Raw genomic sequence first — 17,665 nt, 5'->3', positions numbered from 1 at the left:
ATGCAAAGCAGCAAAGGTATGGTACTAAATACTTTTTACTACATGCGCGGTCTGTTCCAAGAATCCAGAACAATTTAGTTGCAGTAACACAACAGAACGACAGGGGGCAGAGTAGCACAGCTCCTTTAATAGAACGCCAACCGCCGCTGCTCTAAAGATAACCGTACCATAAAGAAATTCAGCGCGCTGGTACTAACCACGTGAGACCAGCTTACTGCAATGCCTGCCGGGACATGTAGTCTCTCGTTCTAATCTCTGCGAAACAAACTGTTGCCACAGGACTACATTTCCCAGAATCCATTGCATTATAGTTTGGATTGGCCGGTTAAGCCCTCCGCCTACCGAGGTTGTGTCAGACAAAGGGGCCAGCTGGGGAGGTAGGGGTGATTTTTTAACTTTTTAAACCCATCGCCGAATGATGTTTTTAATTATTATGCGGATATCCTAGAAGTGGCGGGGTGGGGGAGAGAGGAGAAGGCGTTCCAGAGGTGTAGTAAGCTTTAACTCTGTCTTGTCCTCTCTTCTGAGTCTCGGGTCACGTTACTGATCTGATTGTCATTACTCAAGATTATCCTAATCCAGATAAAAGTGCATATAGTACTGGGTGGGGGGTGTTATGGTGTCTGGGGGGTTTAAATGCCCAAAATCAGGGTTTTTATTTACTATGTAGTGGAGAATGGGTTAATAATTTCCTAATGCTGGTTTTGCTTGTTCTGTATACAATGGGTTATATGCCACACAGTTTATATCCACCTTTTAGCCCTTTTTTACTAATTACTGTATGTTCCATGCAGTTAGATGACCATTATGACGTTTAAACATGCTATAAAGTTACGGTAGATGCTAGATTAAAGTGGCCTAAGGGACCTTTTACGTCAGGGGAAGGAGCCACGACACAAGGGGAGGAGCTAGGCTAGCGGGATAGTTCCTCTGCTATCCACGCCACCAACTATTACGGTTGATTCTATATCGGAGTGGGAGAAGGGACCTTCTGACGTACCTAGGGGAGGAGACACGTCACCAGGGGGAGGAGCTACAGCCGAACAGGGTACCCAAAAAGTACCCTTGCGGGCTCGCCACGCTTCGGACTCGGTGGCTCGCTCCACTCCGCTTCCCTCGCCACCTAATTACTAAAGGTAATAGTTGGTGGCGTGGATAGTAGAGGAACTATCACGCTGGCCTGGCTCCTCCCTGTGTCGTGGCTCCTCCCCCTGGTGGAAAAGGTCCCTTAGGCCACTTGGATCTAGCATCAGCCCAACTATTACCTTTAGTTATCAGGTGGCGAGCGGACCGAGGTGAGCGAGGGTACTTTTCGGGTACCCTCTTCTGATGTAGCTCCTCCCCCTGGTGACGTGTCTCCTCCCCTGGTGACGTCAGAAGGTCCCTTCTCCCACTCCGATTTAGAACCAACCATAAAGTTACAGCTACTCTTTATTTTTTTTTTTTATATTCCACGGATTATAGTCGGCCATTCACACTAGTGGTGTTTGCCAGCTGTGGGCCGTATTCACAGACGTATGCAATCCCGATGGTTTGCATACATCTCCGATGGTTGTGGTCTGCACGTGCACAGGATATGCGCAGATCTCATTCTGCGAGATCGCTCGCAGTGTCCCCCTAGCTGTGGCCGTTTTGGGGGGCGGGGAGGAAGCGGCGATGGTGAATGATTCCCAAAATGACGGCGTGTCGTCTCCGTTTTAGTGGAAGTGCCCTGTGTCTGCCGATGCAGGTTTACTGGCCTTGGCAGTAGAGATGCGCCAGCCATTGTGAGTACCTTTAGGGTTACTCAGATGGCCGATGCTGCAACCGATGGTGGCGATAGTGATCTGTTGCTGCTTCCTAAGTTTCTGTGTCATCCATAAAGAAGATATTAAGAGGGAGATTTATTAAAGCTTATAAATGGCTAAAGTGGAGAGAGATGAACTCAAGGCCATGTTACCGTATAGGCACACTGGGCAGCTGCATAGGGCCCGCATTTCTAGGGGCCTCCGAGCAGGAGAGGGTGGTGGTCACACAATCAGAGCAGCCAGGCTGCATTCTCTACCTGCCTCCCAGCCTGCAGCCGGACAGTGAATGGCTTTCAGCATGCTGATTGGTGTATAGCTAGCTGTAAACTCGCTTGCTGGATCCGAGTGGACCCTGCCGCTGGGTTCCTGCTCTACCCGCTGCTGCCCCCCCCCCCCCCCCCCCCTCTTCCGTCTCCTGCTCTCAGTTTACCTCATCTCAATCCGACTTTTTTTAAAGTCGGATTGAGATTGTCGGAAACGGGGCTAAAACCTGTCCGGTTTGGCCCCGCTTCCGACAATGCATGCTGATTGGCGGCTGCAGCCGCCGATCAGCGTGCATTCTGACAAGTCGGGTTTCCCGACTTGTCGGAATAAACGGGGCCCTAATGAATAGGTCGGAACCGCTTCCGACCTAAACCTGTCGGAAGCTGCCGTCTTTCCGACAAGACGGCAGCTTCCGACAGTTATTGAATATACCCCATGGACGTTCCATGTCAGGTGTCATAATAAAATATCCTCAGCATCATGCACTGAAAGATGCACGTCCTGCGCCATATCGGTGGGCAAGATCATGCTTCCCGTCAAGCTCAGGCACCCCTCCCCCTTACTCTTTGCACCCAGAAATACACTGATAGATGAGTTTGACTGGTACGACGAGAACCAGGATAAGAACACGTCCTTAAAACCTATGGAATGCAGCATTTATATGAGAGCTGCACGGTCAATGGTGTCCAATCTACCAGGAGCAATAGTAAGCGGGTAGTGGTGTTTAAATGTACCAGTGATCAAATCATCGGCCACTTAATTATTCCCTTTTCCACCAAACTACCAGGTCTGACCCTTCTAGCTACCCTGGAAGAAATGGCGGCTCACTTGACCCAGGATCTTTTTGTGGGAGCCATTTCCAGTGACCTGCAGCCCGGGCTGACACAGCCATAACCCTGGTTTCTAAGCCAGTGGAAAAGGGTCTCTGTGGCGTCCTGTAGGTTGTGTATGGAACTGAAGTACATGAGGCACGTGTTGGCAGGCTACTGATGAAGCTTAAAGGGGGAAAGGAATTGACTGATAGTATTGTAATGTGAGAGAATTTGAGTCATCGTTTATTTTATTTTTTGCAAAAAGGGTAACGTCTGCCTGTGTGAATAATGACGGAACGATAGCGGGGGAGAGGGAGATTAGGGTTGGGATGAGCGATGTACACAGACAACTGACCTTTGAGTCAATAATAAAGATAACATGGCAGTGATTCTGGAATTCAGTTTAGTTTATTGCCTGTCATAAACTGACAACATGGCTCCGGCTGACACGTACACAGTGTCAGACTGGGGCATGTAGGGCCCACCGGGGGAATCCAGTGGTAGGGGCCCATGTTTAGGGGTGTGGTCAGTCTGCAGAGGGGGTGTGGCCTGCCACCTCATTGGTCTGACTAACCATTAGAGAGTGTAACGTCTGGGCCCCTTCATAAATATATACAGTAAATTCGTCTGCTGCATGCATGATAATGTACCAGAGTAATAACAGCAATGCACTGTAGAAAATACAGGATCCGGTCTTAAGGTCGACACTGTCTAGGTCGACAATGTTTAGGTTGACATGGTTACTAGGTCGACATCTAGGTCGACAGGTCAAAAGGTCGACATGAGTTTTTCCAAATTTTTTTGTTCTTTTTGTTGTTGAACTTTTTCATACTTACAGTTCCAATCGTAGTCCACGTGGATCGTTAATGGAGCGAGGCACTTTGTCCGAAGCGGGACACGGTGCACTAATTGGACTTCCTGGTCAGTGTACGGAGAAAACGACACCAAAAAAACATGAAAAACTGTCGACCTTTTGAAACTGTCAACCTAGACCATGTCGACCTAGAACCCCTGTCGACTTTACAACCCTGTCGACCTATAGTGGTCAACTGAAACATTGTCGACCTAGAACCTGTCGATGCAGTAATCCACGCCCGAAAATACACCATAGTCAAGTATAAGGTAACCTATGTATAATGTTTCATTCAAGTGCACAGTCTGGAACCTGATCTTTAGAGCAGGAAGTGGGGCCCCCAGGCATTGGGGCCCACCGGTGGTTTCCCCTGTACCCCTGTGGGCCAGTCCAAGCCTGCACGTACAGTATATGCATTTTGCATCTATTTCTGAATTAGACTAGTATAGCTTGAATTACATCAGATTGTTCTCTTCCACACAGATGTGTCCTCATACACTATTGCTGCAGTTGCACCAATGACTGCTTTCTCGATCCATCATACCCTGTTCGAGTTGGCTTACACTGAGTGTCTGTGTTCAGTTTCTTTTTCTCTGTCCTCCATCTGGGGGACGCTGCGCCGTTACTTGTGGGTTAGAGGTGTGTGGTAGTGGAGTTTGGCACAGAATCTATCTAAAGCTGACTCCTCCCCCCTCTAACCCCTCCCATCTCCTTCCTGCTCAGCCATATTCAGTTTTTATTTTGTGCCTGTGGAGTACAGACACAGTTTTTATTTCTCCTAGATTTTTTTTTTTTTTTTTGTTTGTTGTTTACAGGATGCCTAGTCCCTGTTTACGGGTGACAGGTATTGATGGAGTGGACTAATATTCCACTCGAGGATGCTGTCTAGAAAGGCCACCATACCTGGGTCACTGGGGCCTTTGTACATTAACGACGACAGAAGAAAGGTACCGGACAGCCACAATCTGTCACCGACAGTATTGGGCTGTCCCTATTTATTTCATTTATTTCATTCATTTATTTAAATATGCACGCCAGCCGAGCCGAGCCCCCCCCCCCCCCCCCCGGCCGCCAGCGGGAGCGGCGCCGGAGATTTCTCCCCTACAACCGCAGTGAGAGACCTGGAGGGTTGTGGGGACAGATGGCAGACTGGTCCGGGAGAGTCTTCTGACCTCCCGGGACCAGCTAGAAGCCGCCGCGGACGCTGTGAGTAGCGGCGCGCGGCTGCCCGAACTTCCGGTTTCAGCGCGGGGTTACGTCAGCAGTGCAGGGACGGCTTCCCGCCCTGCTCTGCCCGCGCGCCAATCTGCCTGACGCCATCTTCTTCTGCACGGAGACAGGGGGACGCTGTGCGCTTCACACACGGAGCCTGCCAGGGGGAGAATTTTAACATAACCGCAAGTATAGAGGGGGCTGATCAAGGGGGGGATTACAGGCCATATTGGAATCCACTAATAAGGAGAGTCTCTGACTTGCACTCAGTTATCCTGGATTAGGTCCCACTCTATCCTTAATGTAGATTGTTAACACAGCTCATTAGTCAGAAGGTTTAGGGTGATTTTATTTTAGTGTATACCTTCAGAATGGAAAAAGTGACTAGTAAACCGGACAGACCTACAAAGGGAAAAACGGCCTCGGTAGTTTATTTTTCCTGCTCTCAGTGTGGCTCAAAGCTGGCTAAAGGTAGTTCTGACGCAGGTACCTTATGCGCTTCATGCTCTGGTGCATCAGTGACAGATCAGCAGGGAGGTTCCGCAGATCAGCCGATGCCCCCATGGGTTAAAAACATGGTGGACGCCATTTCAGATTTGCGTCAATCTAGGGAGACTGAATCTGCTCGGACTCAGGTGGAGCCTTTATGGGCCCAAAATATGGGAAGGTGCCTCACTGATTTAACTCAATCTTTGAATAAGTTTGTAAATGCTGCCAGCAGTTCGACTGCTACTAAGCGATCGCAGCCGTCACCCGCTATAGCGTTTCCAGGTGAGGAGGCGGACACCCTGGCATCTCCATTGGAGGAGGGGGAGGTAGATCCTGAATGGGATGAAGTTTCGGCTTGGGAAGATGAGGAACCTTCTACTAGTTCAGGTGTTAGATTGTTAATAGAAGCCATTCGTCAGACTCTTAATATTCAGGACACGGTGGTAGAGGAAACTCCTTCCCCCTACTTCAAACGACAAAAGAGACAGGTTACGGCCTTCCCTTCTTATTCTCACTTTGCGGATATTTTAAAAGAACCCTGGCTTAAACCGGATTCTCGTTTTCAGGCGCCTAAAAAGTTAAAATTTCTATATCCTTTTACAGAGGAGGATACGAAATTTTGGGAGACGGCCCCTAAGGTAGATGCTCCTATTTCACATCTAGCAAAAGCTACGGTTATTCCGTCGGTACAGTCTGTGACCTTAAAAGACGCTACCGATAGAAAGATTGAAGCATTACTAAAATCTATGTTTTCTTTATCAGGTGTTTCTCTCCGTCCAGTACTGGCGAGTGCCTGGGTACTTAAGGCCGTGGATGAATGGCTTGCACAGGTGGTATCGGGAATGCAGTCGGATGATCCGTCGGAAGCCATTCACGTAGCGGAACAGATTTCGGAGGCACTCGCTTATGTGGGTGAAGCCTTGTTGGATTCGGTTGCGCTACAGACCCGGGTTTCAGCCTTGACAGTATCTGCAAGACGCTCTTTGTGGCTTAGAGTTTGGAATGCTGATTCTGACTCAAAGCAAACATTGACGGCTGTGCCTTTTTGAAGGTGAGTTCCTTTTTGGATCAGAGTTAAAGAAGATTATTTCAGAGCCCTTTCCTTCCATCTGCACCTCACAAACCAAAACCTACAAGGTTTCGGTCCTTTCGTACGCAGGGCAGAGGTAACTTCCAATCCTTTCGTGCTTCCTCCAGATTCCCAAGAAGGGGCTCTCTCAGAGGAAGAGGATCTCAGGCTATTCGCAGACCGGCCAGTAAGCCTGCCGACAAACCTGAGGCATGACGTCTCAGGTCCCCTGGAGGGATCAATGAAGGTCGGGGCCCGGTTACTTCAGTTCAGGGAAGTGTGGCTCCTATCGAAACCGGATCGGTGGGTAATGGGGGTCATTTCCAGAGGATATATGTTGGATTTCGAAGAGACGGTCCCAACCCGACTATTCATAACACCTCTCCCAGACGATCCCTCCAGACGGCAAGCTCTTCTTCAGGCAATCACAACCCTCTTACAAAATGGAGTAATCATTCCGATTCCCTCTCATCAAAGGGGGCGGGGGTTTTACTCAGGTCTTTTTCTTGTGGACAAGCCGGATGGTTCGTTTCGGCCCATTCTGAATCTGAAGGCTCTCAACCCGTATCTCTCAACCCAAAAATTCAAGATGGAATCCATTCGCTCAATTATCGCCGCCATGGAGCCAGGGGAATATTTGGCTTCAATAGACATAAAAGACGCCTACTTACATGTCCCGATTTGGATAGGACATCAGTCTCTGCTGAGATTTGCAATCGGGCCGGAGCATTTTCAGTTTCAAGCTCTTCCCTTTGGTCTTTCTACGGCTCCCCGAGTTTTTACAGAGGTCTTAGGCCATGTAGTCGCAGTTCTTCGTTGCCAAAGGGTCAACATCACTCCATATTTGGACGACCTGTTGGTCAAGGCACCGTCAGCGGAGATTCTCACTCAGAACCTGCAGTTAACAATGGAGACTCTACAGTCGTTCGGGTGGATAATCAACTTTCCAAAGTCATCTCTACTCCCTTCTCAGAAGATGATTTTTCTGGGACTTTTATTCGACACCAACAGCCAGAAGGTGTTTCTTCCTGCGGACAAGATTCAGGATCTGCAGTCGAGAATCCGAACCCTGTTACACTTACCAGTAGTGTCGGTCCTCAGATGTATGCAGGTGTTGGGCAAAATGGTATCCTCCTTCGAGGCAGTTCCATATGCCAGATTTCATGCCCGTCCTCTTCAAACGCAGATTCTCAACTGTTGGACTCGGACGGAACCTCGGCTCGAATTGCAGTTGATCCGCTTGTCGATAAAGACTCGTCAGTCTCTTCACTGGTGGCTTCACAGTCACAATTTGAAAAAGGGTGCACCGTTCACAATATGGTCTTGGATGATGGTCACCACGGACGCAAGCCTCAGTGGTTGGGGGGCAGTTTTCCAGACTCATCACTTCCAGGGACGCTGGAGCAATCAGGAGTCAAAATTGCAAATCAGCATTCTGGAACTAAGGGCGATTCGGTATGCACTCATTCGCATTCAAACCATGGTGCAGGGTCAACCAGTTCGGGTGCAGTCCGACAATGCCACCGCAGTGGCTTACATCAACAAACAGGGAGGAACTCGCAGTTGGTCCACAATGAGAGAGGTCGCTCAGATCCTCGCGTGGGCGGAACGCTGGGTTCCGGTGATCTCCGCGATCCACATTCCAGGAGTCTCAAACTGGGAAGCAGACTTTTTGAGTCGTCACACGATTCATCCGGGGGAATGGGAACTTCATCAGGAAGTGTTTCTCTCTCTAGTGGATCGATGGGGAATGCCAGACATAGACCTGATGGCGTCTCGCCTCAACGCGAAACTTCCTCACTACGGAGCAAGGACTCAGGATCCACAGGCAATCCTGATCGATGCTCTTACTGCCCCATGGCAGTTTCAACTGGGATATGTGTTTCCGCCAATCCCACTGATTCCGCGTCTACTCCAACGCATTCGGCGAGAGGGTCTCGCAGTGATTCTAGTGACTCCAGATTGGCCGCGTCGACAGTGGTACACTCTTCTGCGCAGTATGGTAGTCGGAGATCCCTTTCGTCTACCTCTGCGACCAGATCTGCTTCTTCAAGGACCTTGTCGCCACCCAGATTTACATCGGATGGCTTTGACGGCTTGGCTCTTGAATCCAAGATTTTGAAGGCAAAAGGTCTTTCTCGATCGGTTGTCCAGACGATGATTCGAGCTAGGAAACCGGTGACCTCAGGCATTTACCATAGAATATGGCGTATTTACATTGCATGGTGCGAAAAACGGAGACTGACTCCGCATTTGTTTAGACTACCTCGCCTACTCTCTTTCCTTCAGGAGGGTCTCGACAAGGGCCTAAAGCTTTCTTCACTAAAGGGTCAGGTTTCAGCTTTATCGGTTCTTTTTCAGAAGAAACTAGCAAATATTCCAGAGGTTCAAACATTCCTGCAGGGAGTACTTCGGATTCAACCACCTTTTGTCCCTCCGGTTCCTCCCTGGGATTTAAACTTGGTCCTTACGGCTCTTCAGACCTCTCCATTTGAACCTTTAGAATCAGTTGAACTCCGTTATCTGACACAGAAAGTTGTTTTTCTGTTGGCTATTGCCTCAGCTAGACGAGTATCTGAGTTGGCGGCCCTTTCTTGCAGACCCCCCTTGTTAGTGTTTCATGAGAACCGGGTGGTTCTACGGACTAAACCTTCTTTCCTTCCAAAGGTTGTTTCAGCATTCCATTTAAATCAGGACATTGTACTTCCTGCCTTTACTCCGACATCTTCTTCTGGGGAGGACTCTCATTTGGCTCTTCTGGATGTGGTTCGAGCCTTACGTATCTATTTGTCTCGCACAGAGTCATTCCGTCGCACGGATAACTTACTGGTTTTAATTGATGTTCCAAAACGAGGTTGGCCGGCCTCCAAAAATACTGTGGCCCGTTGGATAACTTCGGCCATAAGACAGGCTTACCTGTCTTCTCATGTTTCGGTTCCTGACTCAATTAGGGCTCATTCGACTAGAGCTGTTGGAGCTTCTTGGGCTGTTCGCGGTGGTGCATCTGTTGAGCAGCTGTGCAGAGCAGCGACCTGGTCGTCAGTTCATACTTTCACAAAGTTTTATCGTTTTCATACTTTTGGTTTGGAGACTGCCTCTGTTGGGCGTCGTATATTGAAGACGGCTATGCCGTCACCGTCTCCCTCCTCTCATTAGCTTGCTTTGGGAAATCCCACAAGTAACGGCGCAGCGTCCCCCAGATGGAGGACAGAGAAATTGGGATTTTTGTTTACTTACCGTAAAATCTCTTTCTCTGAGTCCATCTGGGGGACGCTGCGATCCCTCCCATAGTTTGTCTGGTTTAATTGGTTAATTTTTTTATTCTGGTCTATCTCCTTTGGCTTGGCTAAACGTTAACTGAATATGGCTGAGCAGGAAGGAGATGGGAGGGGTTAGAGGGGGGAGGAGTCAGCTTTAGATAGATTCTGTGCCAAACTCCACTACCACACACCTCTAACCCACAAGTAACGGCGCAGCGTCCCCCAGATGGACTCAGAGAAAGAGATTTTACGGTAAGTAAACAAAAATCCCAATTTATTAAATGTGCAGCTTAATCACAATGCAGTGACACAAAACCGCTTCATGGGACTGTCCTGAATTAATTTGATATGCAACAAATGTATAACTGTATGTGACTTATTCTGAATCTGTGTATGAAGTGCTACAATGCAGCGGCTGCTGCTGTTTTCTAAAACCTTGTTCCAGTCATATACAGATTCAGCACACAGATATGCAAGTGTCGCATATCAAGTTAATTAGTGCAATCTGAAGTGGTTTTGTTGCATCTGATTGTCACTAAGGCTGGGTACATACTGGCCAATACATCGGCTAATCCATTGAACGATATATCATGGGTGTGCACCCTCAATATGTATGTGAGCGACGTTCACACACTGTGCATACCACACGGCCCTGCAGCACAGTCAGTGGCGGATATGTCTACAGATATATTGGCGCATTGAGCTGCAGAGGCTGCCGGTGACTGACGGCACAACTGAGCAGGCACACGTAAATGCCCATCCAGTTATAATGTCAGGCACAACACATCGGTCCGACAATTGATAAGTGTGCATACAGTATGTATACACTTTACCCATCTACAGGTCGACGGACCGGTTGGATGGACGATCAGTCGACCTAGAATGTACCCAGCCTATGATGCAAATAAAAAATGCTACACCGCTCGGCACGGCACACTCGAGCAAGGCGTTTTTGCGCCGCATAGCGTATTAACGCTGGGTGTATGCGTACACATCTGTCGTTTTCAGGTACAATTTCTGTTCATTGACTTTTGTTTTTGCTTTTTCAGCATCTCAGTTTCTGTTTTTCTCTACACAGATAATAAACCGACTCCACGCTGGACATGCATTTTCCATCAAATCATTTTTTTTTAGTTTTGTTTTCTTGACGAACATTCGCTTAGGTATTTACAGTTCGTTATGACAGAAGTTACGGCAGCTATTTTATGTGGACCTAATTATCTCAAGAAACTATCGACAAGTCTCTAAAGATTTTGGAACAGTACAAACAGACAAGCAGGACAAACAGTACAAACAGTTTAGATTCACACTAGAAGCTACCACTGTATGGGCATGCTCTATATATTGACGTAGAAGAGTGGGCTCAATTAATATGAAGACATAGTAAATGGTTAAGTAGTTATGACACCTCGTGTGAGCTACATAGTTAATTTCTTTATAGTTTTTTTGCCACACTGTGTCTATTAGAAGTTGCGTGTAACAGTTACCTGTTCATGTTAATGTATATTCATAGCATATACTTTTTGTGACAATGTAACTTGTTAGTTTATGTATCTGTCAAGTAATAATCATGACAGAGGAATGGAATCATCTAGGTGTGGAACAGAGGAGAATTTGTGGACTGGAAGTGCAGAATAATGTTATGGATGGTACTGTTTTGCCGTCACATGATAGATTAGTAGTAGAACCGTTGTGGAATAGCGGCGTTAAGGAAAGAACAAATTGGTACCGTAGGAGGAGGCAGAGATCCAGAATTATCCGCCAGGCTTGGCCCAGGAGCTCCAACTCCTACACCGATCCTGGGCAGGGACCCAGTAGCAGAATCTTGTGCAGGGACAGGATGAGGAACATCAAGTTCACAGAAGAGGAGAATGATGTGTTAGTCACTAAAGTACTGGAAAATTATCCCAAACTCTATGGGGATGATGCAACAAGGACTTCAAGCTCGGAGAAGAAACGGATCTGGCGTGGCATTTTGGAGTCCATAAATTGTCTTGGAGTGAGTGTACGCAATATGGACACTTGCAAGAAGAGATTTACAGATTGCAAGCGTTTTGTGAGAGCTAAAATGAGCAAGCACTGGCAGCATACCACAACAGGTCCTGCCCTGAATGTCTACTACACTGATTGGGAGGAGAAAATAAAGGCCATTATATGTCCGCTTGGTGAAGGTATTCCAGGTCTCATCGATTCTGCTGACCCTTACACGTATGACTGTCCAGGTATGCATATCATTTGTTTCATCACGTAACCGTATTAATCTCACTGCACTTTACCGAAACATGGGGCGGAATGTAGTGAGGTCCAAGGTGGCCGGAGATGCGGACAACCATGCCTTGTAAGTCATTGCCCCTTTAAAAAGACATCAGAGATTGGCCGGCATCCTGCACCTCCGGCGACTCCAGTACATTCCGCCAATGGTATTTCTCTATCGTCCTAGTGGATGCTGGGGTTCCTGAAAGGACCATGGGGAATAGCGGCTCCGCAGGAGACAGGGCACAAAAAGTAAAGCTTTTCCGATCAGGTGGTGTGCACTGGCTCCTCCCCCTATGACCCTCCTCCAGACTCCAGTTAGATTTTTGTGCCCGGCCGAGAAGGGTGCAATCTAGGTGGCTCTCCTAAAGAGCTGCTTAGAGAAAGTTTAGCTAGGTTTTTTTATGTTACAGTGATTCCTGCTGGCAACAGGATCACTGCAGCGAGGGACTGAGGGGAGAAGGAGTCAACTCACCTGCGTGCAGGATGGATTGGCTTCTTGGCTACTGGACATCAAGCTCCAGAGGGACGATCACAGGTACAGCCTGGATGGTCACCGGAGCCGCGCCGCCGGCCCCCTTGCAGATGCTGAAGACAGAAGAGGTCCAGAATCGGCGGCTGAAGACTCCTGCAGTCTTCTAAAGGTAGCGCACAGCACTGCAGCTGTGCGCCATTTTCCTCTCAGCACACTTCACACGGCAGTCACTGAGGGTGCAGGGCGCTGGGAGGGGGGCGCCCTGGGAGGCAAAATGAGTACCTATAAAGGCTAAAAATACCTCACATATAGCCCTAGAGGCTATATGGAGATATTTAACCCCTGCCTGATTTCTCAAAATAGCGGGAGACGAGCCCGCCGGAAAAGGGGCGGGGCCTATCTCCTCAGCACACGGCGCCATTTCCTCTCACAGCTCCGCTGGTCAGGACGGCTCCCAGGTCTCTCCCCTGCACTGCACTACAGAAACAGGGTAAAACAGAGAGGGGGGGCAAATTTATGGCGATATTTTTATATAACAAAGCAGCTATAGGGGAGCACTTATTATAAGGCTATCCCTGATATATATATAGCGCTTTTGGTGTGTGCTGGCAAACTCTCCCTCTGTCTCCCCAAAGGGCTAGTGGGTCCTGTCTTCATTAGGAGCATTCCCTGTGTGTCTGCTGTGTGTCGGTACGTGTGTGTCGACATGTATGAGGACGATATTGGTGTGGAGGCGGAGCAATTGCCAAATATGGGGATGTCACCTCCTAGGGGGTCGACACCAGAATGGATGCCTTTATTTATGGAACTACGGGATAGTGTCAACACGCTAAAGCAGTCGTTTGACGACATGAGACGGCCGGACAATCAATTAGTGCCTGTCCAGGCGACTCAAACACCGTCAGGGGCTGTGAAACGCCCTTTGCCTCAGTCGGTCGACACAGACCCAGACACAGGCGATGATTCCAGTGGTGACGGTGACGAATCAACCGTATTTTCCAGTAGGGCCACACGTTATATGATTTTGGCAATGAAGGAGGCGTTACATTTAGCTGATACTACAGGTACCACTAAACAGGGTATTATGTGGGGTATGAAAAAACTACCTATAGTTTTTCCTGAATCAGAAGAACTAAATGACGTGTGTAATGAAGCGTGGGTTACCCCTGATAAAAAGCTGATAATTTCAAAGAAATTATTGGCATTATACCCTTTCCCGCCAGAGGTTAGGGAGCGCTGGGAAACACCTCCTAGGGTGGACAAGGCGCTAACACGCTTATCTAAACAAGTGGCGTTACCCTCTCCTGAGACGGCCGCACTTAAAGATCCATCAGATAGGAGGATGGAAAATATCCAAAAAAGTATATACACACATGCAGGTGTTATACTACGACCAGCTGTAGCAACTGCCTGGATGGGCAGTGCGGGGGTAGTTTGGTCAGAGTCCCTGATTGAAAATATTGATACCCTGGACAGGGACAATATTGTACTGTCGTTAGAACAAATAAAGGATGCGTTTCTTTATATGCGTGATGCACAGAGGGATATATGCACACTGGCATCACGGGTAAGTGCTATGTCCATTTCGGCCAGAAGAGCTTTATGGACGCGACAGTGGACAGGCGATGCGGATTCAAAACGGCATATGGAAGTTTTGCCGTATAAGGGGGAGGAGTTATTTGGAGTCGGTCTATCAGATTTGGTGGCCACGGCTACAGCCGGGAAATCCACCTTTCTACCTCAAGTCACTCCCCAACAGAAAAAGGCACCGACTTTTCAACCGCAGCCCTTTCGTTCCTTTAAAAATAAGAGAGCAAAGGGCTATTCATATTTGCCACGAGGCAAAGGTCGAGGGAAGAGACAGCAACACGCAGCTCCTTCCCAGGATCAGAAGCCCTCCCCGGCTTCTACAAAAGCCTCAGCATGACGCTGGGGCTTCTCAAGCGGACTCGGGGACGGTGGGCGGTCGTCTAAAAAATTACAGCGCGCAGTGGGCTCACTCGCAAGTAGATCCCTGGATCCTGCAGATAATATCTCAGGGATACAGGTTGGAATTAGAGACAGATCCACCTCGCCGTTTCCTGAAGTCTGCTTTACCAGCGTCCCCCTCCGAAAGGGAGACGGTGTTGGAAGCCATTCACAAGCTGTACTCTCAGCAGGTGATAGTCAAGGTACCTCTTCTGCAACAAGGGAAGGGGTATTATTCCACTCTTTTTGTGGTACCGAAGCCGGATGGCTCGGTAAGGCCTATTCTAAATCTGAAGTCCTTGAACCTGTACATAAAGAAGTTCAAGTTCAAAATGGAGTCACTCAGAGCAGTGATAGCGAACCTGGAAGAGGGGGACTTTATGGTATCCTTGGACATCAAGGATGCGTATCTCCACGTTCCAATTTACCCCTCACACCAGGGGTACCTCAGGTTCGTTGTACAAAACTGTCACTATCAGTTTCAGACGCTGCCGTTCGGATTGTCCACGGCACCTCGGATCTTTACAAAGGTAATGGCCGAGATGATGATTCTTCTTCGAAGAAAAGGCGTATTAATTATCCCATACTTGGACGATCTCCTAATAAGGGCGAGGTCCAGAGAACAGCTAGAGATGGGATTAGCACTGTCTCAAGAAGTGCTAAAACAGCACGGGTGGATTCTGAATATTCCAAAATCCCAGTTAATGCCGACAACTCGTCTGCTGTTCCTAGGGATGATTCTGGACACGGTTCAGAAAAAGGTTTTTCTCCCGGAGGAAAAAGCCAAGGAGTTATCCGAGCTTGTCAGGAACCTCCTAAAACCAGGAAAGGTGTCTGTACATCAATGCACAAGAGTCCTGGGAAAAATGGTGGCTTCTTACGAAGCGATTCCATTCGGCAGATTCCACGCAAGAATTTTCCAAAGGGATCTGTTGGACAAATGGTCAGGGTCGCATCTTCAGATGCACCTACGGATAACCCTGTCTCCAAGGACAAGGGTGTCTCTTCTGTGGTGGTTGCAGAGTGCTCATCTATTGGAGGGCCGCAGATTCGGCATACAGGATTGGATCCTGGTGACCACGGACGCCAGCCTGAGAGGCTGGGGAGCAGTCACACAAGGAAGAAACTTCCAGGGAGTATGGACGAGCCTGGAAACGTCTCTTCACATAAACATTCTGGAACTAAGAGCAATATACAATGCTCTAAACCAGGCAGAACCTCTGCTTCAGGGAAAACCGGTATTGATCCAGTCGGACAACATCACGGCAGTCGCCCATGTGAACAGACAGGGCGGCACAAGAAGCAGGAGGGCAATGGCAGAAGCTGCAAGGATTCTTCGCTGGGCAGAGAATCATGTGATAGCACTGTCAGCAGTGTTCATCCCGGGAGTGGACAACTGGGAAGCAGACTTCCTCAGCAGACACGATCTTCACCCGGGAGAGTGGGGACTTCATCCAGAAGTCTTCCACATGCTGGTAACCCGTTGGGAAAGACCAATGGTGGACATGATGGCGTCTCGCCTCAACAAAAAACTGGACAGGTATTGCGCCAGGTCAAGAGATCCGCAGGCAATAGCTGTGGACGCGCTGGTAACGCCTTGGGTGTACCAGTCGGTGTATGTGTTTCCTCCTCTGCCTCTCATACCAAAAGTATTGAGAATTATACGGCAAAGAGGCGTAAGAACGATACTAGTGGTTCCGGATTGGCCAAGGAGGACTTGGTACCCGGAACTTCAAGAGATGATCACGGAAGATCCGTGGCCTCTACCTCTAAGGAGGGACTTGCTTCAGCAGGGTCCCTGTCTGTTTCAAGACTTACCGCGGCTGCGTTTGACGGCATGGCGGTTGAACGCCGGATCCTAAAGGAAAAAGGCATGCCGGAAGAAGTCATTCCTACTTTGATTAAAGCAAGGAAGAAAGTAACCGTGCAACATTATCACCGAATTTGGCGAAAATATGTTGCGTGGTGCGAAGATCGGAGTGCTCCGACGGAGGAATTTCAACTGGGTCGATTCCTACATTTCCTGCAATCAGGATTGTCAATGGGTCTCAAATTGGGATCTATTAAGGTTCAAATTTCGGCCCTGTCGATTTTCTTTCAAAAAGAATTGGCTTCAGTCCCTGAAGTCCAGACCTTTGTTAAGGGAGTGCTGCATATACAGCCTCCTGTGGTGCCTCCAGTGGCACCGTGGGATCTAAATGTGGTTTTAGACTTCCTAAAATCTCATTGGTTTGAACCACTAAAAAAAGGTGGATTTGAAATATCTCACATGGAAAGTAACCATGCTTCTAGCCCTGGCTTCGGCCAGGAGAGTGTCAGAACTGGCAGCTTTATCTTACAAAAGCCCATATCTGATTTTCCATTCGGACAGGGCAGAACTGCGGACTCGTCCGCATTTTCTCCCTAAGGTGGTGTCAGCATTTCATCTGAACCAGCCTATTGTAGTGCCTGCGGCTACAAGTGACTTGGAGGACTCCAAGTTACTGGACGTTGTCAGAGCATTAAAAATATATATTGCAAGGACAGCTGGAGTCAGAAAATCTGACTCGTTGTTTATATTGTATGCACCCAACAAGATGGGTGCTCCTGCGTCTAAACAGACGATTGCTCGTTGGATCTGTAGCACAATCCAACTTGCACATTCTGTGGCAGGCCTGCCACAGCCTAAATCTGTAAAGGCCCATTCCACAAGGAAGGTGGGCTCATCTTGGGCGGCTGCCCGAGGGGTCTCGGCATTACAACTTTGCCGAGCAGCTACGTGGTCAGGGGAGAACACGTTTGTAAAATTTTACAAATTTGATACTCTGGCTAAGGAGGACCTGGAGTTCTCTCATTCGGTGCTGCAGAGTCATCCGCACTCTCCCGCCCGTTTGGGAGCTTTGGTATAATCCCCATGGTCCTTTCAGGAACCCCAGCATCCACTAGGACGATAGAGAAAATAAGATTTTACTTACCGATAAATCTATTTCTCGGAGTCCGTAGTGGATGCTGGGCGCCCATCCCAAGTGCGGATTATCTGCATAAATTGTACATAGTTATTGTTAACTAATTCGGGTTATTGTTGAAGGAAGCCATCTTTCAGAGGCTCCGCTGTTATCATACTGTTAACTGGGTTTAGATCACAGGTTGTACGGTGTGATTGGTGTGGCTGGTATGAGTCTTACCCGGGATTCAAAATCCTCCCTTATTGTGTACGCTCGTCCGGGCACAGTACCTAACTGGA

The 17,665-nt window shown here is 48.5% G+C and overlaps 1 protein-coding gene across 3 annotated transcripts in view; it reads left to right on the top strand.

Annotated features, from left to right (window-relative positions):
- Positions 1–282: 282 nt before the first annotated feature.
- Positions 283–17,665, top strand: part of LOC134981045 (myb-related transcription factor, partner of profilin-like) — a 39,168-nt gene continuing 21,785 nt past the window's right edge. Inside the window, exons 1-2 of one of the 3 annotated variants that reach the window (XM_063948175.1) lie at positions 283–377; positions 10,825–11,968. In XM_063948175.1, coding sequence (XP_063804245.1) covers positions 11,317–11,968 — 652 coding nt within the window. In that variant the 5' untranslated portion in view covers positions 283–377; positions 10,825–11,316. The other 2 variants (XM_063948174.1, XM_063948176.1) reach the window with 2 other exon arrangements.

This window comes from Pseudophryne corroboree, chromosome 12, assembly GCF_028390025.1.
Source record: "Pseudophryne corroboree isolate aPseCor3 chromosome 12, aPseCor3.hap2, whole genome shotgun sequence".
Lineage (NCBI taxonomy): Eukaryota > Metazoa > Chordata > Amphibia > Anura > Myobatrachidae > Pseudophryne > Pseudophryne corroboree.
Note: the sequence above shows the minus strand (reverse complement) of the source record. Positions and strands in the feature narration are given on the sequence as shown.